The sequence below is a fragment of the Carassius auratus genome, chromosome 6 (assembly GCF_003368295.1).
Source record: "Carassius auratus strain Wakin chromosome 6, ASM336829v1, whole genome shotgun sequence".
NCBI classification, from domain to species: domain Eukaryota; kingdom Metazoa; phylum Chordata; class Actinopteri; order Cypriniformes; family Cyprinidae; genus Carassius; species Carassius auratus.
The window spans coordinates 2,081,954-2,109,214 of NC_039248.1; the positions used below are offsets into that span (position 1 = coordinate 2,081,954).

Genomic DNA, 27,261 nt, shown 5'->3' on the forward strand with positions numbered 1-27,261 from the left:
ATACAATTATTAGTGTTTTACTGCTACTAGTGTTAATTTCAACTGGAAACAACTGAACGTTATGTAAAGGTATGTTTTCCAATGCCTGGTTGGCAAAATATGTATCAATTACTTGTTAAAATAAAGACAAATACAAAATGCAGCCCATAATACACTAGAAAACTCTGTTTTCCAGGTTTCTTTACCAGAAAGGTGTCTCAAATCACAAAAGCAATTCTTTTGTGAGGGAAACAGATCTGATGACAGATCTTCCCTGAGAGCCTGAAAATATATTCTTTAGGGAGGGAGAGAGGAAGAGAGCAGAGGTCAGGACCTGCTCTGGGAAAAGTATGCAGGCTATGCACGCTCTGTTTGGGCCCAGGATCCCTGTGACCTGCCATTGTTCACCCTTTGACATTGAACTTGGAAGAGGGGAGCAGAAAGCAGGCTCAGCTCTTAAGCCACAACCCATAATGCCCATCCCCAAGTCTTAAGGGCTTTTATCTCAACTGCCAACAGTTTAAAAAGCTGGATCCTTTTCTAAGGCTGGACTTTAATCACCTCTAGGTCAGTAAACATAAAGAGGGCAGAGAGATAGATAAAGAGACAGAGAGAAAGAGATTACTTTGTCACGTTAGTGTCAGTCCACAAAGGAAAAGCAAAGAGTGCAAAAATGAAAGAAAAAAAGAGGCTGTTAAAGTTATAAAACAGACACCCAAATGATCACACAAAGCCTGAGACAAAAGATAAAGCAGCCAACTTCCGTCTTTTCGTCTGGGTTCCAAAGCAAACACACCTGGTGTTAATACTCATGTGTACACATCCACTCAATGTGGGCTGTGGCGTAGCATAAAGGCACCAGCCTTTTCTTTTCTTTTCTTTTTTTTTTTTACACACAGTTTCAATAAAAACTCTCCTGTATATTAGTCCAAACAACTTGACACCCCCCCCCCCCGCCACCACCACCTCACTTATATCTTTGTTCACACTTTTAAAAGTAAGACTAAATCAGTTGTTTTGTCAAGTAACTGAAATAAGTTTATGTATTAAAATTACTATAAGACTATTAAAAATGAAATAGAAGTAAAATAAATTAATATTTAGAAATATTTAATAAATGTATATATAAAAAATAAAATGTAATAAGCAAATTACTAATTAAAATCTAAATCAAAGTACTATAACAGTATATACATCATATTTAAATAACACTAATAAGTGATGCCACTTATACATATATTACTTTGTTTGTGTAATAAGTCCTAAACTCATTTTCTGTTTATTTTGGGGAAAATATTGAGGAATAAAATTTAATTAGGTCAAATGTGTTAAACATAGCTGATAATACAGTACTCCCTTATATTGGTATCTAAAAGCATAATCATATTAGGTGAAATAGTTAATATAGTAACATGCAACAGGGAAGTGCAGAACATGAATGACTGACAATCCAATTCTGTGGAAATCTGCAGGTATGTGGGCGTCGTTTCCGGGTGGGTCTGGACATTAATAAAACAAACCAAGACAAACTGTGCAGTTGTATTTCAAAATGCATTTTAAATGTATTTATTGACTTTTGATTCATTGCATATGACATCCATTCTTTCAAAGATGACTGGAATGTTTCAGGTTGTGGGGGAGACAGGGACAGTTCAAAATAAAGAGGGAAACCCACTAACTATGAAACTTTACTGCATATCCAAAGGCCAGAGATGATAAAACCACCTGTTCCTCATCATCGTGTTATTTCAAAGAGGATTGTGTCAACAGACCATTGTATAGCCTTTTATCTGTATAACCCCCACATAGCTTTTTCTTAGAAACTCATTTTCAAGATCCATACATTAAAATGATTCTCACTATATTATCCTGCCAAGTTAAGGAGAAACGCAAAATGGCAGCAGCATGCTGAGCTCAACTACAGGTATTTTTGTACCTTTAAAGTGAACAAGGAACAGTCTGGAAATCTAGTCTCTATATAAATACTATCTTGACTACTGTTGATGAACAATTAAATCCAGATCTTCTCTACACACTGAAATGGCAAACTGAAGTGTGTCACAATAGCTTTTGACAGACCATAAGTCAGCCCTATAAAATGTCAAATGTACTCCTACAATCTCATCATAATGCATCCTGGAGGACTGTGTATGCCAAAGGGAGAAAAATAGAATCGGAGAAAAAAGAAATTCACAGAACATTAAGTATTTACATATACATTGTAACCCACCAAGAAATGAAGATGAGTGGCAAAAAATGGAACACTTTAAATTAATTTCCTGTTAAAAACACCATAGTATTTCAAAAAGAAACTCCAAAACTTTTAATTATTAATATATTTTGAAAAGTATGATAAAAATGGCTGTTTAAGTAGCGGGTTTGGAGTATATTCACTGAGATAAACATACGTACACTGTTCCAATTTAAAGTCTAGCCTCTAAATGAACAGTCATCTTAATTTTTTTTTGTTCTTTTTAAGCTTCTAAGTCTTTTTTTTTTTTTTTTTTTTTTTTTGCTGACCACGATTTCTAATCTAACTATTTCACATATTTTTTACACCTCACCCAGTTGATCATATGAGAGGAAATATCTCTTAAGTGTCTCTTGTAAACAGGAAAAAAATTAAACAGTGCAGGTTTTTTGTGCCATTGGAGAGCAGTTTCGTTTTATACTCAACCACCTGCCCGTAGATTAACAGGACAGATACAGAGTTTTAGGCTGAGTGGCAAGTGCTATTCATAAAATTCACTATGGGATAATGTAGAGAATAAAAAGTCTGAATGTCAACTCGACGGGCACAAAATACATGAACGTGGCTAAGTGCTTTGCTAATGAACAGGGGTATATACAGTACATAGCTTTAGAAACCAAAGAGTGTAGGATAAAAGAAAATGTTGCGGAAGTATACAACAGTTTGCAAGCAAGTTAATTGTAAAGTATTCAGACTTTCATCCAAAAATGTGTAAATGTCCTGAAATACTTTCCAGCATTGCTCCATCAAAACTGGTGTAGCTAAACTACTTCTATTTCTAGCCAATCTGAGTTTAATTTGAAATTTTAAGGATTTACAATCCAGACAATTGTTTAACAGCTTATTCAGCGACTGTTTGTTACATTTTCATGGATGACCCTGTCAAGAAATGAATTCTATAAAAATTGACTTATTTACATAATATGCTTGTTGCATGCACCAAATATAAATTTATCAGTATAGTCCAATTAATTGGCTATCTACTGAGTAAAACACATTTTCAGGGCTACTTTCAAAAAAAAAAAAAAACAATTCATAGAAACATTGAGACTCTAAGTTAAAAGAAAAACTTACTAATGTACCTGTCCGTTTGATACCAAAACACAAGGTAGAATCTCACCAAGGCATGAATATGCCAACAAAACAATCACACTTAAAGAAACATAACATGTTATACTAGTAAATGATATACATAAGAACATATGCTGGATTCCTGCATTTAGCAAATTCACAATAGGTACTTGATGCAAGAACCTAATTTTGCATTGAATAATATCTCCAGGCTTATGGCAAACGGCAGAAACCACAGATGCTTTAAACACCCAAGGCACTCTTTTTCACAAGCAACAATAACAATTTTAGTATTTTAGTAAAATGTTACCTTTTAAACGTTTGTCGGTAACCCTACAGTTCGTCTATACCCCTAATGAACAGTGTAAACCCCAGTGTGAATGTAGGTAGTCAAAAGATTACGGGTTTAAATTACAAAATACAACTAGGTATGATATGTTAAAATTAATTGTTTGCAGCATGAAATGTCCTGTTTCATAAAAGACTGTAACAACAGCAACACAGCTAATGGTTATCAATCAAGCTAACACACGAAAACATGCCAACCAGTAAGAAAAGAAGTACAAAACATTTAGTTATTGCACATTAGAGAGGCTCAGAGTCTTGCGTCATTTTGAAAATTTTCGGCCAGCATAATTAACTGACGCTGTGCTTTAAATATTTTTTTCCTAGGACTGAGAAAGACATCATAAAGTTTACTCCATTTTAATTTCAATGCTTAAGGGCTGATCGTTGTGCCATTTTTTCATGTGCTTCTCCAGAGTGCTGTAGACGCTAAAAGGCATGTGGCATATCTCACATTTGTAAACGTCCTTGCCTGTCTGTCCATGCGTCTTCATATGGCGTGTTAGCTTGCTGCTCTGAGCACAGGCGTAGCTACAAAGCTCACACTTGTATGGCCTCTCACCTGTGTGGCTACGCCGATGCACTGTCAAGTTGCTGCAGTTTTTGAAGACCTTGCCACAAAACTCACAAGTGTCACTACGTCGACCATCCTTGGAGCTGGGTCGACCAGTGGGAAGGTGGGGTGTACTGGCCCTACTTCCCGTGCCACTGCGCCCGGAGGCTGTCCCTCCTTCTAGCTCCCCAGGGGGAGTGGAGAACCTGAGACTTCCATTCTCCGAGGAGTGCTCTGAAGACGTGGCAAAAGGTGATTGTCTTGAGTCCCCAAAGTTGAGAATAGGATCCTTGAGCTGGCGCGATGCTGCGTATCCAGCCAGCCACTGTGAGTAGACATTTTCTGAGTTAGGGATTGTTGGAGTTGGAAGATCAAGGTCCTTTTCCACCTTGATGCGTTTGGAGAGAGGGCTGTTGGATTCTGGACTTCTGGCATGAAGTTTCCTTGAAAGGTCATTGTTTCGGTAGGAGGCTGTTCCATTTACAATGGGTAGGTATGCCTTGTTGACTTGATCAGACTCTTGTGGGGATTCTTCCCCACCTTTCTCACTAGCTGATCTGTGGTCCCCTCTTTTTAGGGCATCTGGATGATACTGAATACCCTCGACACTTTTGTTGTGTCGATGTCTATTGTTCTCATGGTGACGTGCACCTTCTAGCATCAGGCTAAAGTTTATATCATTCCTCTCGCCGACCTCACTCTCATTCTCCCCCTCCTCTTCTTCTTCTTCTTCTTCTTCCTCCTCTTCCTCCCCTTCCTCCTCTTCATCCTCCTCCTCCTCCTCCTCATCTTCTTCATCTTCCTCCTGTCCATTTTCTGGGATGACGCCATTGTTCTCACTTTTAAACTTTGCCACCACAGATTTCAGAGCATTGGTGGCACTGCTTAGCAAATCACTTGTGCCTGGCTCAGGTGAACTGGCATTTGAAAGGCCATCATCTGATTTGGAGGTAGTAGAGGAGGATTTGTGCCGATGAGTCTTCATGTGACGCTTCAGCTTGCTTGCCTGAGTGCAGGCGTGGTTGCAGAGGTGGCACTTGTAAGGTTTCTCCCCGGTATGACTACGCCTGTGGACGATTAAGTTGCTCTGGAATTTAAAGGACTTTCCACAAAACTCGCAAGACTTTGCCTTCACTGCTGGCACCGTTGGAGTTTGTTGAGTAGGTGTTGAGAGAGATCCAGAAGGAGAATGAGATGCCCCTGGTTGGAATGGCTGCAGTAGCCGTTCCATAGGGCTAGGCCTGTTGGGTGACATGGGCGGAGAGGACCCAGCAGAGTTGCCTGCTAGTTCCCGTAGTCGTCTCGAGAAGTCCATAGATGGGGAATCCAAGGGTACCGAATTAAGACGCATAACCCTGTCAAAGGCGCTTGGGTGGTGGGGGGCCAAAGCCAGATCGTCTGGGCTCATGTGATGCCGTGGTGGGGGACTAAAGAGTGGAGGTGTCCTGGGATATCGGCCTTCTCTAGGAACAGAGGACCCATCTCTGTTGGCTATCCTCATCAGGCTATAGGGACTACTGTCTGCCAGGTGGGCTGCATGTAGCGGTGGCTGCGAGGCACAGTCACCGCCCATGCCTGGAGCGGAGGCCACCCGAGGAGTTAATGGGCTTCCAGGTTCGCTCTCCAGGTATATTCGGAAACCATGGGTATTTTGGGCATGCTGCAGCAGAAACCAAGCCGTGCTGAAGGGTTGCTTACAAGTTGTGCAAGTGTAGCTGCTGGGCTCATCTTTTTCTGCAAGACAAAATCAGAGGGAGAAGGTTAGTTGTAATAGGAAATGTTCAAAGGCTCAGTAAGATCTCTCCATAGAGGTTGATCACACACTTTTACCAGCACATTTATTACAAGAAATCCCCTTGGAAATGCAAGTGCTTAGGTACCTTGCTTAGTGGCACAATTGTGAAGTTCAAACCAGTAACCTTTCACTTTCTGACCCTGAGCTTTATCCACCACCTCTATCATCATGTATTAGCTATTAGTGCTTTGCTATTATTTATACAGTTATGTTCTTACCTTAAAATCTTGACATGATAAATCACAACTGTAAAGGCTAAACCCAAGGTACGGTTTGAAACTCGAGGTACGGTAAGCCTTTGAAACTCGTGATATGGTTGTTCAGTCTCTGTATGCACATCACTCCACATGTAATCTGCCGTGCCTGTCTTTGAGATATCTGACACAAAGGTCAGAGTGAACAAAAAACCTGTACCCAATCAAACACTTTTTACTGCATAAGAGATGCAAGGGGGAGGCTGGTAAATTATGGATCATTACAATCTGCAAAAATTACAGTTAATTGCAGCCACCTGTGTGGGGTTTGACCTCCGCGGGAGATTTTCCATCATAAAAAGGCCAGTCTTTGCCTGTCTATTCTCATGCTTACTCCAATTAAATCATATACCATTATCGCATGAATCATATGAGCAGCCCAATGCTTATATTTAAAGAATTAAAAATACATGCTTTTCTATAAGACAACAATCTTTACAGTTTATAATGTTCCTAATCACTAGTACAGCAATGACTGGCAAACCATATTGTGGATTTCCAACGTACATGACAAAAAAATATGGATGAAGGTTTAACTAATTTTTGGTCATCTCGTTAGCTTTCATACTGCACACACAAGCAAACACAGAGAGCACACCCCAACCATTTCCTGTCTTTTAACACCTTGTGTTAAAAGGAGTTTTCTGAACTCCAGCGAACAACATATCCACTTCTTAAGTGGGTCTGGGGTAAAGTTCATGGTAACTGGTATGAAAGCAATCTGCCCTAACTTGTAGTAGTGAACTACTAATTGCAAACTGCATTCAGAGAGCAACTCACATTCTTTGCATGTATTTAAGTGCATTTGCATCAGATGAAAACAAAAAGCTGTTCCATTTTGTATAAATGTATTGCTAAATCTAACATGACAATTATAGTGCCCCAAAATACTAAGTGCAAGAGAAGCACAGGGCAGGGGAGAAAGAAAGAAATCATACTTAAGTTTGGACCAAGCAATCGAACAAAGTGTGAAAACAGCCTAAAATAAGGGAAGTGTTCTCCCTAGACATATAATCATCCTGCGACGCTGACATTTAAAACACCCACCTTACCAACAGCAGCTATTACTTGGTGGCCTTGTCTGAGAGGCCGACTTATTGATTACTTTCAACCTTGTTCCTTTCAGCACATGGCTGACAATCACAATTTCTATAGTGATATGCTAAAAGGTGAGGGGAGGTCTGGCAGAACAATTTATGGGCATCCCCCCCCCCCCCCCAGATTTTGAGAACAGGAAAGAAAAGAACCGTTTTGTGTCTTCTTGGAGCATGAGCAAAATATCCTCTTCTAGGATAAATGAAAGATTATATTCATTTTTATGAGATTATACATAGTACAATATAATTCCATTCATACCAAACAGCAAGCCAAGAAGCAGTCTGTTTTTTCTTTCTTTCATTTCATTCTTTCTCGGTTATTCTCTTTATGTCCTGATCAGGCTCAATGTGTTGCATTAAGTGCCTGACCACAGACAAAAAACCTGTTTGACAAATATAAATAGTTCAAGGACAGATTAGTGTGATATTAAATTTTCATTGCTCTACAAGACTTATGTGGAGAACAATCGCACTTGCATCAACTTTTTCTGTTTGAGGTGACAAACCTCAAAGACATGACAAACTCCGATCAATTTCATTTTTTTCCCCTTTTTTTCCTTTTATATTTATTAGCACATTTCTTTATCACAGGTTTATCTCCTATTTAAACAGATTAGAGCAAATGACCTGTATTTAATTTATTATCCTATATTATCACGTGTAAAGACTTCTTTCCAGCTCCAAATAAAAATACACAGAAATGGTGTTACCGCAACCTCTGTACTTCAGGTTATGCCTGAATCGCAGAGCACCACATGCAAGTCACTGCACAAGCACTCAGACGCTTTATTATACAGTCCTTTTCTTAAATACACAAAGATAAGCACCAATGTGAAACCAAAGGCTGAGTATTTGACCATGAAAACACGTTCAAGATTTACTATTTGAGGACCACGATGAGGCTACAATTATGCATAATTTACCAGAAAATAATTACACTTCACTCAAGCATCTGTGCCCTCGCACCTGACCCTAGTTTAATCTAGACATGATTATGCTCATATTCAAATCAATGAAATGAAATGCTCCAAGTGACATATGGATACTCTGGGGACAAGGTGAGAAAAGCGTATTTGGCAACAAGAAAGAATGCGTTCATCTGGCAGCTGGTATATTCTTGTCAGTGGCCATAAACATGTGTTGGTCCAAGGGTTTAATTTCCAGTGATCTCAATACCAAAACTGGACACACACCCTACCCCCACCACAAATTGAAAGTGTCTAAGAGGGTAGCCATCTTGGAATGGGGCCTCTCATACTGCTGACCCAAGCAATGGGTCAGCAGTCACCTTAGCAACGCACATTAAAGAGGCGGACAGACAAAAAGGAATGGACCAGACGGAGAGGTGAAAGGGATGGCGTTTAAAGCCCACAGACGAGTGAAGGGATTGGCAGGGGGAGGAGGCAGTCTGAGAAAAAGAAAGAGGTGGCTACTGGGAAAGATGAACTAGACTAGTCTGCACAGGGCATAGGTGGAAGTTTTGTTAGCATACAGGACTGTCCCATAGACAGAGCAAACACTGAAGCCTGAAAACCAGTGAAGAGGGGAACATATGGTGGAGACAGTTTGACTCCAGCAAATATCTACAAGTAATAATCTGCTTCTTATTAGAAAATGGTTCGTTCTGTTTCTAAAATCTGAGTGGATGACCCAAAGCTGTAAATCAGTTAGAAAGCAACCTCAAAAAGAATTGTATCATTCATGCTTCGTTAAAGAGCGAATGTCACAAAAACTTGATTGCACATCATATTTGATCAATATTTGTTGTACTGCCTTTATTCTATGCTTTAAATTCCAAAAGTTATTGTTTTACAGAATTTATAAATCACCACTGAGAATTAAAGGGGGACTGGTAGTTATACTATGCCTGATTGTATATATATATATATATATATATATATATATATATATATATATATATATATATATATATATATATATATATATAAACTAATAAGTGAAATTGTATTATGTACAGATAATGTGTGGGAAAATGTGTTTTTTCCATCAAAATCTGAATTTCAGACATCAAAAAAATCTCACAAGTTTTGAAATAAGCTTCAATTTCTATATTTTTTAGATTCATCCTAAAACAGCAAACAGCCAATGCATCCTAACAAGGCATAGTACGATGAAATAGAAATTTCCTTAACCACACAGCCCCGTCCATTATAAAATATCATTGACCTAGAATCATGCTTCACATTACTTTACATTAAGACATTAACTATCTGCTATTGTTGTTGACAATAACTCCACTTTGTGCCAAGGCTAACAAAACCCTTAACCATGCAATGCTTGGCCTTGAGTGGTTTACTGCTTTATTTAGAACTGTTAGTCTAAAGAGTTCCTGAAAGTCCATTAACACGGCTGGCTTTCTGCACTGATGTACAGCAGTGTATAGTGAGAGGTCCAGTATAGCTCTGAACATTACCACCATGCCAATATTTCCACACGGCTCAACAAAGATTATTTCAAATCATCCTGTCCCTTTCTTTGCGTTCTCCTGATCCATGAGAGGACTACAGGCTTAAACGGGCATGTGATAGTCAGACCTAGTGAGAGGATTCATTCAGGAAGCCCCCCTCAGGCAGAGCTCTGGTACTGGGACCAGTACAAAAAGACCAGTGTTCCCCAGTCACATCACAGCCATGGGGTCAATATTTAACGCTTCCCATCTGGCGTGTCCCGGGCACAAGTGATATATAAATCAAGCTATAATTAAAATGAAATAATTTCTCCTGTATAAATATATCAAGACCAAGATCCATACATGGTAAAAAAAAAAAAAATTAATCTTTCTGCTTCAAAATTTCATGTTTAATTCAATGTGCCATTTTGTTGTAATTACTTGTGAAATTTACTAGCGATTTCTGAGTGAAAATTGTTTCACCACCAAATTTCTTCAGTATAGTTTGATATATAAAACAGCTGTAATTCGTAGTTTGAGTCCCCAAATTGCTATTTTATTGCTTTCTCAACCAGTAGTATCTAACGGTCCAACCAGTGAATGATGGATGAAGTTTTATTCTTGCAGTTCCATTTGGTGATACTAGTCGCACACCTCATTAATAAGATAAAGGTTAAGTTGAAACTGAAAAGGTTAAGCAAAAAGCTACATCATGCTAATATAACTGAATCTGACATTAGCTACAGGAAGTGGTGTTTAAAAAAGGGGTGCTATGAAAGCCAAAGGCAACTGTAACATACAATCAGACATAGTATAACTACCAGTCCCCCTTTAACTCACATATAACCGCTCTAGCACACGCTGAAACATAACATTTCACATCAATAAGCTTCTGTAAGATGAATGCAAGCATCACTTGGATAAGACAGGCTACACTCACCCTAATTCTTCATCTGTCTGACAACAAGCTGGATTCCAGCTCTCTGCTTTGCTACTTAATTGGATACATATGTTCTGATCTGCATCGCGGTACGGTAGCAGATGGGATAGTTCTGCAAACTGCCACTGCTTTAGCATCAATGAGGAAACTGTTAAAAACAGCCAGTGAATTCTGAAATGAATACCTTGAACACCCAAACAGTGTTGGGAAAAGTTACTTCTAAAAGTAATGCATTACATTATTACTATACTCCCAAAAAAAGTAACTAGGCCTAATTTAATTACTTAGTTATTTTTTAAAGAAAGTATAATGCATTATATTTGCATTACTTCTTGTCACCTAGTCTGGGCTGTGCTTGCTTATTTGTTTTTTAAATAACCCCAGCAACTTTTTTTAGAGCAACTGTAAAAGAGTCCTGACTCTTACAAAAGGAGAACAACAGATCGATATGACCCAATCACAGCTTGTTGTGGTCAAGGCTGGTTAAAACCAACTTGAACTATTTTACGAAATGGCAATTTCGTGTAAATTCATGCCATGAGGTTTGTATGACAAATGGCTTTTTTATGACACACTCACATGAAGAGACAGCTTTATCTATTTGTCACTCGGTTTTGACTCGTATGTCCACATTGAAAATCCATATTTAATATCTAAATAACAACTGAATATAGATAAGCCGACATGCCTCTTGTAATTCAAAGTCTGCAAATGAATCAAAATGCCATGTGGATGATGTTCATTGTAAAAAAAAAAACTGCTTATATGAAATATTTTTTTCATGGGTAAATTAATCAGCTACAACATTTTGGGTGCATTTAGTCATGAAAATTGTGAATGTGAATGCTCTCTGCCACCACTATCACATTTCAGTCGCAATTGCTGAATATTAATTTACATTAACCTATAGCAACAGATGAATCCTCCTTTTAACAACATACATCTCTGGAATGTTACCTGTGTGCTCTTGCCAGAAATCTGTCTGAAGCCTTGTAGCTCACGGCTCTTATACAGTGCATACTTTTGAAAGACTGTAGGAGGTCAGAGGTCGCAGAGAGGGGGCTGTTTTCATCAGGTCTTCCAGTTCATGTAAACGGATGTCAACAACATTTTTTTAACCTCATAAAGTACAGGGTGAACCAGTTGTCTACATTCGCCTGTTTACAAGTGGGAGTGTTTCATCTGTGTTTGTGATCACGCAGAACTCCTTCGACGGCCGTGAATGAGCACTGAAGATATTAAAATGGCTCAAAAGCTTCCTTATTCGCCAAACGCTACAGAGCAGGACGTACAGATTTCTGGTTTGAGATGCTTGTTGTGCGGTCAAGTAAAGTAAAGTAATGTAAAAGTGGTGGAGAGTGATAGAAACAACAAGCAAAAGAAGGGGTACTGAAGGAGACCTTTAGCCTTCTGGTGACAGCAGGATTTATACTCAGGCAGCTGTAGGACAGCACACCATCTCTAGCTATGCACTTAAATTCAGACATTCCAGGGAGGCGCTGGCAAGACCGTACACATACACGGCCCCGCTGAGGTCAAGGGTCACAACTCAGTGAGTGGTGGAGCCAAGCGGAAGAGTATTTGACAGAGCGGCACAACAGACGTTCAGCAGCTTTCTGGCTTCTCCTCACAGTCAGAGGGACTTAAAAGTATTAAAAAAATTACATACGTGCACAGTAGAGTTTTTGTTGGATTTAGTTCATTTGTGTTAGCTTAGAGGTCATTATTATGCTAATGTATTCCTAAAAGCTGACGAACTGAACAGGTATATGGATTTAAAATCTCTCTGGTCTTGAAAATAGACCAATACTATTAATGACACCTCTTGCATTACGTACATAAAAATTATCCTTTTTTTTCATTCGAATACACTCTAGAATGAGAACATCTCTCCTGCTAACACCATCTTTACATGACTACATTACTTGCAAAAAAGGAACAAATAATGATTCACAATTGTAGCATAAATTAGAGGCCTCTGGACAGTTTTTTAAAAGTCGGATTTCGATGTCTTGTCCGAACTTTAAATAGGAGTATGTGAAGTAAATGTGCCTAGACATGCGCTGGTAAATTAAAATGGTGATGGTGTATTTGCAATTAGATGTAAAGTAATTATGTTATTTGAATATTTATTCCAATATGGTGATTCTAGTATCGAATACCTTGTATTTATTATTTTTTATTTCAATTTAGTGTTTCATCATTTTAATAAATTAACTATAATTTACTTGATGGCCCCTAGTGGACCCTGGCCCCATGGTTGACAAACTCTGCCTTAGATTAACAGTTCAGAAACATGTTACATCAATATGGTTCTGATACAGTACCAAGCTCAATATCAAAGCACCATGGTATTACCATCTGATACCGTCAGTATACTATGGTACTAACAAAACAAAGTTTCATGAGGGAGATTGCTTTAGGACCAATGAGTATGTTGATCCACAAAGTCAAATAGACTTATCAAAAGCAACATTAATTGCTAAAACAAGTCTTCAGGAAGTCCCAAAATGTTCCACACTAGAATTCTCAAAAGTTTGCAAACCATCTTTTCCATATGTGTACTCTGCTTCTTAATACATGACAGGAAAATCCCGAGGAGGCTCTACACCACAACAAGGGCATCTGTCCTCTCAGTGTGATGGGCCTCTGGGTTTATATATGTCTTTGTGTATGTGACAGTGTCTCTGTGTGTATCTGTCTGCGATAGTTCACTCTGACAGGCTTGGAGGGCAGGGGTTCACCGAGCAGGGCAGGGGACAGAGGAGATGATCCATTCTCATCCAGACGATAATGACATGACAAGAGCAATGGGAGACGGGGGATCAGAGTTTAGATTTGGACAGATTTTACTTTCTAAACCACACTCATAAAAACGGTGATCGTTCAGTTCCCTAGACATAGTTTAAGTGTCCATATAGGCACACAAACATCACATGCCAAATAAAGCGCACCAATCTATGCATGTCAACACATTTATATCATACCGTTCAAAGGTTTGACAGAATTTCTCCACTATGAAAGCATGTAACACTGTCTGTCTGGGCTTCACACACATGCATTGTTTCAACCTTCTCATCAAACCCTTTTTCTTGCCGTAAACATCAGTAGACACGCTTTCACATGCAAACTCAACACGCCACTTAAACTGTCATGGGCCTTTATGTTCAGTCAGTAAGACGCTGAATGGAAGCTTTGTGATGGTTTCATGCCTGCATTCTACAAGTGCTCAATTTGTTACAGCCGTAATGTCACCACGGTGTGTTTCTCAAATGCAAGAGAAGCAAACAAACTACATAAAGAGGGCTGAGAAGACAGTGGAAAGAAAGAGACTATGAGACAAGGGGTCTAAGATGGGATTGTATGAGAGGAATAATGAAAGAAAAAGAGAGAAGAGCAAACAGACAAAAGAAAGAGAGACTGGTCTGAGAAGAGCAGGAGAGGCTGATACAGAAATACATCGATGGACAGATAAGTGCTAAAGCAAATTAACCTCTTTAATTGGACCAGCGCTCTCTCTGAGCTCAAAGATTGTTTCAGGCCACTGACAGCTGACGGGGTGAGACGCTACAGGCTCATGATGGGACATCTGCTCCCTGGCTAGACAGATAGCACTTCTGGATACTTTTTATTATATTTGTCCGAGCTAACGAATGAAAGGAAGGGATGTCAAAGACAAATAAGAAACAAAGGCATTAAATCATAGACTAAACATTATTAAAGACTTTTAAAGAATTTCAATAATGTTATTTTATATATGGTGGGCTAACTAATATCTAGATTTTTTTGATGTCCGATGCTGAAATCTTCCAAAGATTGGTGGCTGATGGATATTAAGGCAATATATATATATATATATATATATATATATATATATATATATATATATATATATATATATATATATATATATATATATAAATCACAGTACCTACTTTAAGATAATAAATAACACAAGCATAACAATTTAAATAAATTTGAGATTTACTGGAGGAAATATTTGCTAAAATAATTAGATTTGAAAATTACTTGAAAATTGTAAAATAAACTTTTAAAATATTTTAGATAGCAACTTTTTGATTCAGTAATTCTATTATGGATTTTTAAAAATATAGAAATTGTAAACATATATTTTTAGACACTGTATTTTCACCAAATAGAATTCCGATGACAAGCCTTGGCTTATACAGTATATATATATAGGTCCACCACTACTTATAGTCCATACAAATTATGTGCTAGATTCCAAGTTTTCTGAAGCAAAATATAGCTTTCTGTGACTGACCAAAAACTAAGTCTTTGTTCATTGGAAATCTTTCCCTCCACAATACCTCGGTAATCTTATTTGACCTGCATATATTTCAATTTACCACGTGACAAGCAAGAACCAATGATTTTGCCCTCAGTGACACCAAACAGTGACACAATTTTTATTTTTAGGTCAACAGTTCAGAGGTCATGGTGCAGTATCTAGTTTCAAAGCTGATAGACTACACTTGTATGTATATGTTTTCCAAAAGCAAAACTCAAGAACTCAAGGACACAGTTAGATTTTTGACTCATTGATTTCAGAAAAGTAATTCCACAGTTGCATTACTGTCAGGGAGCAGCAGTAACCGTGAAAGGTCAAACAATTTCCCCACCATAGTGGTTGTTTCCTGAACTCTTCAGAATGGAGGAAGAAGTCAATGGACAAGGAGAACACATCTGAGGGACCTCTATCTTGATGTGGATGGCCTTGGCTAGTTTAACCCACACTTCCACAAAATAAATCACATCTGACATAAACAGAGATGTGAAAGAACTAAAACTATTCATGGACGGCTGCAAAAAGAGAACAAGGTGAATGTATAGCAAGCGTCTCTTCACATTCAGAGTGGATATTGATAGGCCATCTACACCTTAAGTATTCACTTACCAAACAAAGTTACAGAGCACCATCTGGAAGTTATGGCCCACTTTTTGGGGTCGGACACACGGTATGGCAGACGTATATATACACACACATACTGAAACCAAGAATGTAAAAAAGCGGCATCAACAGAAAGATTGAGAAAACAGATAGACTGTGAAAACAGAGCAACGTAGCCTACTCTATCGTATTTACACACAGACATAACCAAAAGAATTGAACACAAAGATGCACAAATTCACTCTGAGAAACCGTGACATTCAGAGACCCCTGCTGTGTGTGAGAGCCCCCTCAAAAATCTGCATAAATACATATGCAAATGAGTGGGTCAACTGATAGACAAGTGAAGAGCGTGCAAAGGAACATATTTATCCATCTCTATGCGAAACAGATATTTTCACAAATGTGTGATTTTCACAAAGCTGTGAACGGCTTCATGACACCCATCAAATCCAATTCACAATGTATATCTCTCAACTATCCTGCTCTCCATTGTCCTGCGCTCTCAAAAGATGTTCATTCAGGTTTTCTTTCTGGTGTGTACGCATGTGTTTTGTGAATTGTCTTCAACAGAGGCATGCAAGTGAAGACAAGTCCAGCCAACTGGTTTCAACCAGTCCAAAAGTCAGCGTCTCTTTTTGCCTTTGGCCCCCCCCAAAAAAACAAAAAAAGCATAGGTATAAGGGCTGCATGTGTGTGTGTGTGTGTGTGTGTGTGTGTGTGTGTGTGTGTGTGCATGACGTCTAGTCAGATTTAAAAGACCTGGAGCTCATCCAAGTTGATCTAGAAATGTACAGCCACCATCAGGGTGAGAGGACGGCCCTTCCCCCTCCAGTAGTTCTCAACTTGACCCTCCGTTAACCTAAAGAACACATGCTCATCTAACACTGCTCTCCCTCAGCTACTTTCTCTTCCCTTACCTCATTCCTTCTTACTGTTACACTTTCCTCTAAAAATACCAACAAAACCTGTATTACTTTATTTCTTTCACAGAACACAAAAGGAGACATTTACTCTAGGCAATTCAAGCTGTAATGAACAATAAATATCTAATAAAAGTGAATGGTGACCATGGTTGTAGCAACAACATTTTCATTAAATAACTTTAAGAAAAAATTAGTCTGCTCTACATAAGATATCATAATGATAATTTATATGGAGTGTTTAGTTTATTAAACTTTTATAGTCCTTTTTTGACTGTTTATCGGAGTTTGTTTAACATTTAATGTATGGAACAGTCCAGCATGAACATTCATCAAACTTCTATATTTGGGTTTTACAGAAGAGAGTAAGACAGGTTTGAAAGGAGACATAGCATGCACCAAATTAACATACTGATAATTTAGATGGACTATTTTTATGATACGTTATTAGCACTTTTTGGATTTTTGGCCACCATTCACATTCACTGTATGGAAAAGAGTGGCGTTAACATTGATCTAAACATATTCTTCTATGACAGAAGAATGTCATTCAGACCGGTTTTTTGAAAGGGTGAGTAAAATACACAAAATGATCATATTGATAATTCATATGGATTATTTTTATGCTACTTCTATGGTAATATCTTGCCCTCTTTGCAGTTTTGGTGACCATTTGCATTACATGTATGAAAAGGTGCAGCATGCACATTAATCCAAGCTTCTATAAATGTGTTTTACAGAGAGATCAGTCATGCAGAAGGACATGAAGGTTACGTGAGCTATGTGTATGTTAGGACTATTTTATGATACTTCACTTTGTGTGAAGTCTGTCAGAAAGCTTCGGAATGACATGCAGTTGAGTAAGTGGAGATTTTTTTTGGTGTACTCTTCAACTATTTTTCAACTGAATCTCTCGTTCCATCTGTCTGATTTCCTGACTTGTTTTGGACACTTTTTCGTGGATGTTTCTCTCCGTTCCTGTCTCTTTCCCTCTAAAGCTCTTAAGAGAGCGAGACATAGATCATTCCGGCGTCTTCCCCCCTGCTCTATTCAGGATAAACAAAGTGCCTCAAGTTCAGGCCCCACCCCGGGACCCTTAAACAAAGCCATCTATCATGCTGTCTGGCCCGACCTGTTTGGCCACAGTCAGGGCTGCCTCAGCCTCCGAGCCCCCGCCCTGAGCACAATCCCACCATTGTGTCCCTGCCGGCCTCTTCTCACACCCCATGACATAGACACAGGGTTAAGTCAGGCTCCGGAGGAGAGCCAGCACCTGTGACGGGGTAGATAAAGGTACCACCAGCTGCAGTGCATCTCACTTGAAAATGAAACACAGTGGCTGATTTCTTAAAAGTACTGTGAGTCTGTCTCACAATAACAGTGAAGGAATTTACTTTTACTTTACTTTAATTTTGACCAAATGTACACATGAAAGATTCATCATGGCACACATTGAATTACACGTCAACAAGCTACCTCAATCTCCTTTCGGTTGCTAATGTTTAGAAACACTAAATAATCCATTATGTGGCGTCATGTAGCACTCATCCAACTACATTCTGTTTGGAGCGATCAATCATTCATGACCTGGGCTCATGACTGACACATGGGAATCCAGAAGATGTTTGTTTACATTTCATTCAATGTTCATTGTTATATAGAGTTACTATTTTAAACAGTGAGACTTAGAATAAAAGACTCTTAAAATCTTTTAATCGTGCACAGCTCTGTTCTGCTCTGTTTATTTCTCTAGCGACTCAGTCCTTCTTCGCCTGACGCATATCAACTGAATGAACTCATAATGGGCTAATCAAATATGCAAAATAATTGGCAATTACCTAGAGGGACTAATGGTCATTAGAATTTACAACAAGGTAATGAACTAAAGTCTGCATGTACCATGCATATTCATAAAGCAATCAAGGCTTTGAAGATTAAAGAAGTGCTTCAAATTCAAATGAGCCACAGAATATTATCAGTGAGATTCAGAGAGAGAGAGAGAGAGAGAGAGAATGTTTCCCAAGATAAAAGACTAAACATTTTGTTACATTCCACTTCAGTGCTTCTATTGCAGTAAAAGAGCAAAATTAAATACTTAATTTCAAAGAATTGAACTAATTAATCAGGCTCTTTACAGAACTACTTGAATTGTGCTTTACACAGCTGATGTCTACACATATTACTAAATTATTATTTGCCCTCCCATTCATTGTCTAAGTCCAACACTCAAACTTGATTTAAGAGTCTTGAGTATTTTTACAGATGTGCATTGATGCCGACTTTCCTCCCTGCATCAAAATGTGTTCTATTTCACAGTGTAGCAAAACTACAGATGTCGTTCAACTCCACTGCAACCAACTGACCCAAAAGAAATTTAGTTTGCATGCAAAAGCATGAATAAAGAGGTAAAAAATAAAATCTAGATGGAGACAGACAACAAGAGAGAGAGAGACTTTCAGGGAACCATGACCCTAGACTCAGACAGTGAGGGGCCTCTTGGCTCTTTATCTCATTCTATAGAACATAGATAAGACACACCAGCTGCAGACCACACACACATGTATTCAGTCCACCTTGTCCCGGAAATACCCAGAATCAGAAGAGCAAAACATTTTTCTCTAAATGATCAGCACATCATCCAAAAAAAAAAAAAAAAAAACACTAATGCATGGGTAAAATATTTCCTTTTGAAATAAATAAATATATTATTACAAGAACACATTTACCCATTTCTCATAACTAATTTACTTTGCACTTTTTTATTGCTTTATACCCATGTTTGATGTTTTTTGTGAACAATAAAGCCAAATCAAAGGTATTACAGTATAAAGCATGCACTGTATATTGTATATTACCTACAATATATCAATACAGTGCTGCAGGCACAGTTTTGTATTCCCACAGCCAACACTAAATAGAAGTGTCTGCAGTTCAGCTGGCTGGCCGCACTCACACAAACACATCTGTACACAAACACACACAAAGGCGAGTCAGAATATCATATGCTCCTGACAGATCTGATGATTGCATAGCTTAATGCTGAAAGAGCTGTGTGCCAAAACAGTCAGTAAACCTCATGGAGATGTGTCTGCAATAAATGTGTTTTTGTGTAAGCTATGCAAACAAAATTAGCTTCAATGCCCTGTGTATGTACATGAATAATGCAAACTGTATATTTTAGATTCTATAAATGTCTTCATTTAAATCTTATTATATTGCTATTTTAAGCATTTATTAGTTGTGGCAAATGGAATTGTTAATAGTACTAATGTTCCAGGTAGTTCCTCAATTAATAAGGTCACAAACCTGCATATCTAATAGTTATACAAGAATGTAAAAATGCAAAATAGAATGCATGTCACACTGCGGGAAACTGCTGTTAGTTCTTGAAATGCCATGTCAGCTACAAATATATAAACTTCACCACAATACACGTTCCCGCCTGCTCTGTGCCAATGTCCTGACATATGTCCACTGAAAGGGAACCCCTTGGGTAGTGTCTGCCAAGTCAAACGCACTGTCATGTTGTGCTGAGACAGGCTCAGCTAACCACATACAAACACAGACACGTACCCTCTTGCTCAGACTCTCATAAATAAACCAATCAGCCACTTTGTTCTAGGACATATTAAAGTAACACTATTCAATCACTATCAGCATCAAACTACTCAACAAAATGTAACTGCACAAAGCTTAAATGTTGATGAGTTTAGTTGTAAATTAAATTAATTTTTTTTCAGATGTGTCTCTTAAAAATCATTTAGAGAAATTTTTTTTTTGATCAATGAGTCAATTTTAGACAAACTAAATGTGAATGTGGATAGCAGGTTATATACTGTAATTAGATCTTGAAAAATTCAATGAGAAATGTTTTGAGCACAATTAAAGACATTGTTGAGATCTTAAAAACTCGACTAGAGCCAAACGGGGTCTTTTTCTCAGGGGACTTCAGTACAAGTCTTTATTTGCTCCATTTATTTTCTTTGCTGTGTAGGACAAAAAAAAAATTGAGATATTAAAAAGATTTGTCATATCTGATTTTTTTCTTTTTTTTGAGCTAAGCCTGTAAAGCTCCTCAGTAAAGCTGCACTATTGGGGATCCCCAAACTTCCTGTCTCCTGTTCCACTTGCTCTCCTCCAGCTAATGATCCATAACTCTCTCCGGTAAGAGAATAGTGGACCAGCGCCAAAGAAATCAAGACTCCAAGGCCAAGAACACCAGAAGACACCGGATAACAGAAGAGAAAGAGACAATTTCATTGCAATTTAGTAATTACACGTAGTTAACGTGCAATGTAAATATGATCTGCACAATAAAATATAACATCAAAGCTCTTCGCTTTGTGTTTGCATCATGAAGAGCCGAAGTCTGTAGGGACCAGGAGACGGTACAACAACAATACGAGACGGGATCACCTATATCAGCCTCAGAGAAAATGGCTACACGTGGATGTACTTAAGAAAATAACCCTAGAGAGATAGCAGATAAGGGGGTAGGGGAGGGAGGTCTGCAAAAGGGGGTTATTGCCTGAGCTCATCGTCTGGCTGCTTGGGGGCATTCAGACTTGAATAAAATGGGGGTGGGATGGGGTGTTGTTTAGGGGGGGTATTAAAAGCTGCTGTGACCACATGCATATCTTAAATTTGTTTATCATGCAAATTTCTCCAAGCGTGAACCTTTAACGGATTCACCATTTACAGCCGATACAGAATTCCATCTGTTGTGACGGACATCTGCTTGCACGACGCGACCGCAGACTGGAGATCACGCATGTGCTTGACATGTTACGGTGAAAGCGTGTGACCTGTCTGGAGCGGGACGGGCAAACACTGAACGTCCTGAGAGTTACAGTACTACGAAGCGTACATAAAAAAATACTTTCGGGTGCACTTTATTTTATGTTGACCTTGATACAATGTAATTAATCATGCAATTAAGTACTATTTATCACCAACATGTTCATACTAAAGGGTTAGATTAGGGTTTGTTTTAGGATTAGCTTTGTGCAATTATGCATAATTTACTGTTATTACTATAGAACATGTAACTACAGTAGGACACATGCACCCAAATTATACATTCATAATCAGATTGACTGCTCAATCAGATTGAAACGCTGTTATGTATAAACCTCGAGTGACTGACTGAGCTCGATCTAAAAAAGAAAAATTCCTTGTGATGCATATGTTTACATACATTTTATTGCATATGATTGTGAGGTCAGTGGACGAGAATGAATATTTACCTCATGGCGGAAAGGACAATTAGGCTATGTTCATGCCAGGTCTAATGGCATTATCACAGTTGCTTCCTCCGGTTTGCATGTGCTGAAGTTTTGTTCAGAATACATGTAAATGATAATATATGAATGTTTGGGCTTCATATAAACAGAACCTCACAAATCTGAAATTGTTCTGGATTCATGCCTACTGATGAAAATGTATACATGCAAATATACCTACTGTAAAATAAATGGTCTCCATACCTAAATTTATAATGCAATCGTAATAAAAAAAAAAATAATAATAATTATCTACACACAATCCATTCCCAGCTAATAACAGTATCCCATTGGAAACAACAAAGCCTAAAATATTAATTTGCATACTAGCAGAGGTACTGTAAATGCATAACTGCTACATAATACCATAATATGTGCTGCATATTTTTCTTCTTTCCGGATACGTTGTGGTCTGTGCAAAGGGAAACACTCTCTCATAATTCTAAAAATGACTAGAATCACTAACAGTCTATGGCAGGCCTTGTCTTGGACAGCTGAAAATGATTTTCTTTTCTTTTTTATCAGCATGAATGTACCAATCTGCAGCTATACATTTACCGGAGTGAGATATGACCTTGTGAAAACCACACTAAACGCAGCAACATCTGCGAAAGCCACATGAGAGAACTGAGAGAATGTCCATTCATACTGACAGCAAGAACACTATTTGATCTACTATATAGTCAAGTACTTTTTTTTCTTCCTGAAATGGACCAAACTTGGAGAGTGGGAAAGCTGTAAAACCATGAGCTATCAGTAGGAATGTGTTATCCGTCAAGCCCTTCCAATTAGAAGTTTCGACTTTGCAAACTCTGTAGTAGATTTTCTCCAGCCCAAACATCTGGTACTCTACCTGTTAAATTCTCCTGCTTGGGTCGTAATCCGTGCGGCGTGGAGGCTAAATGCTCCTCTTCATGGGGCGAAACTTGAACTGCCACCTCCACTGGGAAGCAGGCTCGCCGCAGGCCTTTGGGTGGAGGCGACGGTGACATGTCTGAACCTTTGTCCATGCATAGGCGGCCTTGACACTGCCTGCGTTTGTGCTCAATGAACACCAGGATGTCAGCCAGAGGAAACCTGGAGTGGCACTGACCACAGGTGAGGAGGTCCTGATCCCCTTTAGGGGTGGATGGTTCCGATCCGGGATGGCTTTCCCCGTCCTCTGGGATACCTGCCGTCACAGGCTCGGCTATGGAAGGAGAAAGGGCCGTGTGAGAGATAGAACAACTTTCTGTAATATCCATACTGAAACCTGTTAATGACTTGATAAGTGCTAATTATATATGTGCCATAAGTGATAATTATATTAATTTCCATATAAATGGAAGAGGTGTTGAAATTAGCAGTAGTGTTAGAAGAGGTTTTATATGTCATATGGATATATATCGACTGATTTTTAATTGGGTAGAAAAAAAGTTATAAAAAACGTTATTTCTGAATCAGTTTTTCTTTTCTTTTTTTATTGGTTAGACAAACGCTAATTTTGCAAACATTATAGTGTTACATAAGAATATTCTCTGAAGCAAGAATATCAGTGTATATATATATATATATATATATATATATATATATATATATATATAAACATTAGTTGAGCATCCATCTAAAACATTTAAAAAAAAACTTCCATGTACAATGCTTTTGTGCTTAAAATGTTAAGAACATTATAAAAAAGACTAGATAACAAATGTTCAATTCACATTATTGGGAGAATGTTTCCAGAACATTTCCAGAACATTACCTAAAGTTCTGAGAAAGATCTCTGTTATTTGGGATGCTGATTTAGATTAAATAATATTCATATTCATAACATTTTCCAATGCTATACATCAGCACAGCATTCGTGCCAGGAGACATTGATATCTATCTATTATTGAAATGCTGACACTTCTGTAACGCAGATGCAGAGAAGTTGAGAAACCAAAGACAGAGAGAAAAACAGTGGTTTCCCAGTAATGGTAAAGAGGAGGGGGTTGCCCGCTTTAGTTGCATGACCCTGTTCATTATCCTGCCAATCTCACGTCTTAATGAACCCAACACCTCAGAGAATCAAAAAATAGATTCTAATTTGACTTCAAGATGATTGGAACCCATTTAGTTAAAAGTGCTGGAATCCTCTGAACTGAGGTTAGCTATTGAGGGGAGTATGTGGGGTAGTTCCCAGAAGGAGAGCCAGAACATATGAAAGAGCAATCAAAACCACATCATGCGTCTGAACTGGGCTGAGGGCGATTGTTGCCATCGGTGGTAGGGTAACCCTAATTCTGTTTCAGGTCATGTGGGACAAAAGGTGGGGGCGACAATATGTGAGTTTCTTATAAAGACTAAAACCATAATCAATCCTCTTTTACAGCTTTTTTCCCCCTTCTTCTTTCAAGCCATGCTTGGAAGATGCACAGTTCTGTGTTATTATTATGAACTGGAACAAAGCCTCGGATCAGACCGTGCACTGGACAAACAGGTGTAATTCAAACCTCTTATGAAGCATCAGATTTTGCAAACATGGCATTTGGAAAATAAAACATCGAAATCACTACCACTGTTAAACAATTTGAGATTATTTCAAACGATTTAATATGTTATACTTTTTTCAACATGATAAACACAATGAGCAAAAATACATATTGGTCACAACATCAGTTTTTAATCTGAATATATATATACATATATATATATATATTTTAAGTATATCCTTGTGTATACAAGGAAGGCGTTTTAATACTTTCTAAGCATTTAAAACCATTTTTAATCAACATGCATAGAAAGATTACATATCTAAGAGCATGGCACATGTGTTTTAAACAAGATCTTAAACGGATTATTTCGCTTTTTATCATCTCTGACATGGTTTGTTTATTGATCCACATGTCCTTAAACCAATGGTTTCATAAAAAATAAAAAATAAAATAAAAACACTGTTAATGTATATAGAATGGGAAATGTCTGGGTACACACTTAATAAACGAGAGAAGGCTGCGCTCAAGTTCAAGTTCACCTAGTAGCCTAGTGTGTCTCATGTTGACTGGACCATCATTTGTTAATTTTCTGCCCCCTAGCGGATACACGTTGCATCTCGTGTTACGCGAAGCTTACCGGTGCTCTAGAACACGTTCAAATGCGATTTAAATAAAGGCACAAAACCAAACACTAATAGATCACGTGTAAACTTCCCATGGAGTGCATTTAGATTTTCTCATTTCTAATGGCCTTCATGTTTTGTCGCGCAACACTTGAGGTGCTTTGAGAGCGTCGCCGGTGGGGTTCTAACAGGTTTGACATGATCGATGCATAAAACCAGGTTTGTATATCCAATGCCAAGAATAAAACTAACATATATCGTGTTTCACTTAATAGCAAACCTTCTTTCACTGAATAACAAACCTTCGTTATTTATATTCACGTTTCAATTCTCGCAAATCGTGGAACCAAAGAGGAAGTAAAAAAAAAACACTTTCTGAAATCATCATTAATGCGCTTGTTTAGTTATTAAAAAGAAACATCACATGATAGCCTACCCAAAATAGTGATACACATAGCTTACAAACAAATGTAACAATTAATTTAAAGCCTAACATTAAAGCCCAAGAAAAGGTCTAGTACGCTTAGTTAAAAAATCTCAAGGGAAAGTGAACTCAGAGCAGAATTTTTCTTGTAAAATGATTTCAATGCTAACAAATGACGCTTAGTTTGCTCCATACAAACACATGTATGCACACAAATGCATAATCAACCTTCACGCGTATAGCGAATCCTTGAGAAGCGCAACTCAACAGCAAAACGCGCTGCGTTCTAAGGGACGCACCTTCGTGAACTCCATAAAAAAACTTATTTATATGAAATGCATTTTGAGCTATCAGGAAAGAAAAAGAAGAACTCCCCGTGAACTTACGCGAAAACTCCCGTTTGCTTAAGTGCTGGGGTTTGCCCTGCTTGCGGCGAGACATGTTGGACACGGTCTCAGCTGGGCTCACATTGGGAAGAGCCAGAGTCTTCAGAGAGTCCAGAGTAAAAATCTTCTTCAGCGATGCATCTGGTATCCCAAATGAATTATAGAGAATAGTACAGAAGGCGTGCATGTAGTGACAAGACGCTTGCATTGGGCTTCATGGCTTCTTGGAGAAGAACTCAAGACAGGAATGGAAAGTAAGCGAAGCCCCCTGAGCTGCTGCAAGTTCAAGTGCGGACGTGACGTGCCAGCGAACTTGACCGTCCAGAGGTAGATGATGGACATGGATCTGCTAAACACAGGCGAGAGGAGGACGGCTGCGAGTGGGAGGGGGTGAGACTCATAAAAACCAATGATGGGCTGCATGTGAACCATAGACCCCAGCAGCCAATGGGCAGAGAGAGCGAGCGAGAGAGAGAGAGAGAGAGAGAGATGCGGGTGTCTGTTTAGAATAGAACCAAAAGAATAAATGCATGAAGGATAAAAGGGGTGAAAATGACTCTTTTGTATTTTAGTGGTTTTCTTCAAATAAAATGCACTTTTTTTGTTAATAATATAAAACTAACTGTTAACTTTTGCAGATGTATATGATCATGCCTTATCCTTAACAAATCTATCTGTTCTTGCTGTTTTGCAAACTTCTTGGCATTGTTCTAGCAGTCTTGAAGGAGTTCCCACATAAGCTAGACACTTGTTGGTTGCTTTTCATTTACTCTTCAGTCCATATAGGCACAGCTATATTTTAGCTACAAAATGTAACTTAAATCATTTAAACAGAAGCCTTTAGATCGTGTTTTGTATAATAAGAAACCTTTATTAAATCAGGCGTTGCATATTGTAAGAAAGAGGCCAGATGAAGTGATGATAAATTATTCATTTAATATTTTACAAAGTAAAAGAATGTAATCAAAAATATGAAATTTACAAGAAAATACAAACCTTATTTTTAAACAATAGAGTGTCAAAGAAATAGAAATTAATTAAAAAAAAAAATCATGTTTGATGGTAAGTGTAGGGTTTATTTTTGACATTTTGGGAAATCAACCCAAGTGTCACGTACAACTTCGCCATCTAGTGTTCGGTGAACTAATAAAAAAGTATTAATAGCTAATAGTTGAAGAATCGGTATGACCTAATAGGCTATAAACAGTAAAACCATATAAACATACAAAGAAACCTTTGTTTTATTATTACTATTATTTTTTATGGTTAATTCTGTTGTTGTTAAATCCGTGCTGTTGTGATGTGTTGGTTTACAAATCCTTTTATTTTATTATTATTATTATTATTTACAATTAGTGGAAAATACCACGCTGTCGCTCCCTCTTTTCTTAGTTTTCATTTATAAACGTGTTGCATTTGTTTAATTGAACATATTTAATTTTATACATTGTTATTTAAGCCTCTAGGTCTTGCTTGTAATACATTGACAAATTGTTGAAATAATAATAATAATAAAAAAGTTGCTTATAGCCTACTTCCGTCTATAATTCTGCATAAGTT

General features: G+C 38.0%; 1 protein-coding gene across 1 annotated transcript; it reads right to left on the reverse strand.

Annotated features, from left to right (window-relative positions):
- Window positions 1-3,297: 3,297 nt before the first annotated feature.
- Window positions 3,298-26,375, reverse strand: LOC113090313 (B-cell lymphoma/leukemia 11A-like). Its single transcript, XM_026256219.1, has 3 exons — window positions 25,702-26,375; window positions 22,666-23,001; window positions 3,298-5,933 (listed from the first exon to the last, which is right to left on the reverse strand). Exons 1-3 carry the CDS (start codon window positions 25,907-25,909, stop codon window positions 3,997-3,999), a joined length of 2,481 nt encoding a protein of 826 aa, XP_026112004.1. The 5' UTR covers window positions 25,910-26,375; the 3' UTR covers window positions 3,298-3,996.
- Window positions 26,376-27,261: the final 886 nt, after the last annotated feature.

Bases quoted from the DNA above. Each gene is read 5' to 3' on its own strand.
- LOC113090313 (XM_026256219.1), bottom strand. From the start codon at position 25,909: ATGCAAGCGTCTTGTCACTACATGCACGCCTTCTGTACTATTCTCTAT. The intron at 23,002-25,701 runs GTAAGTTCACGG...CTCCTTCCATAG, and splicing joins AAGCAAACGGGAGTTTTCGC to CCGAGCCTGTGACGGCAGGT. The intron at 5,934-22,665 runs GTAGAGTACCAG...TTTGTCTTGCAG, and splicing joins CAAGCAGGAGAATTTAACAG to AAAAAGATGAGCCCAGCAGC.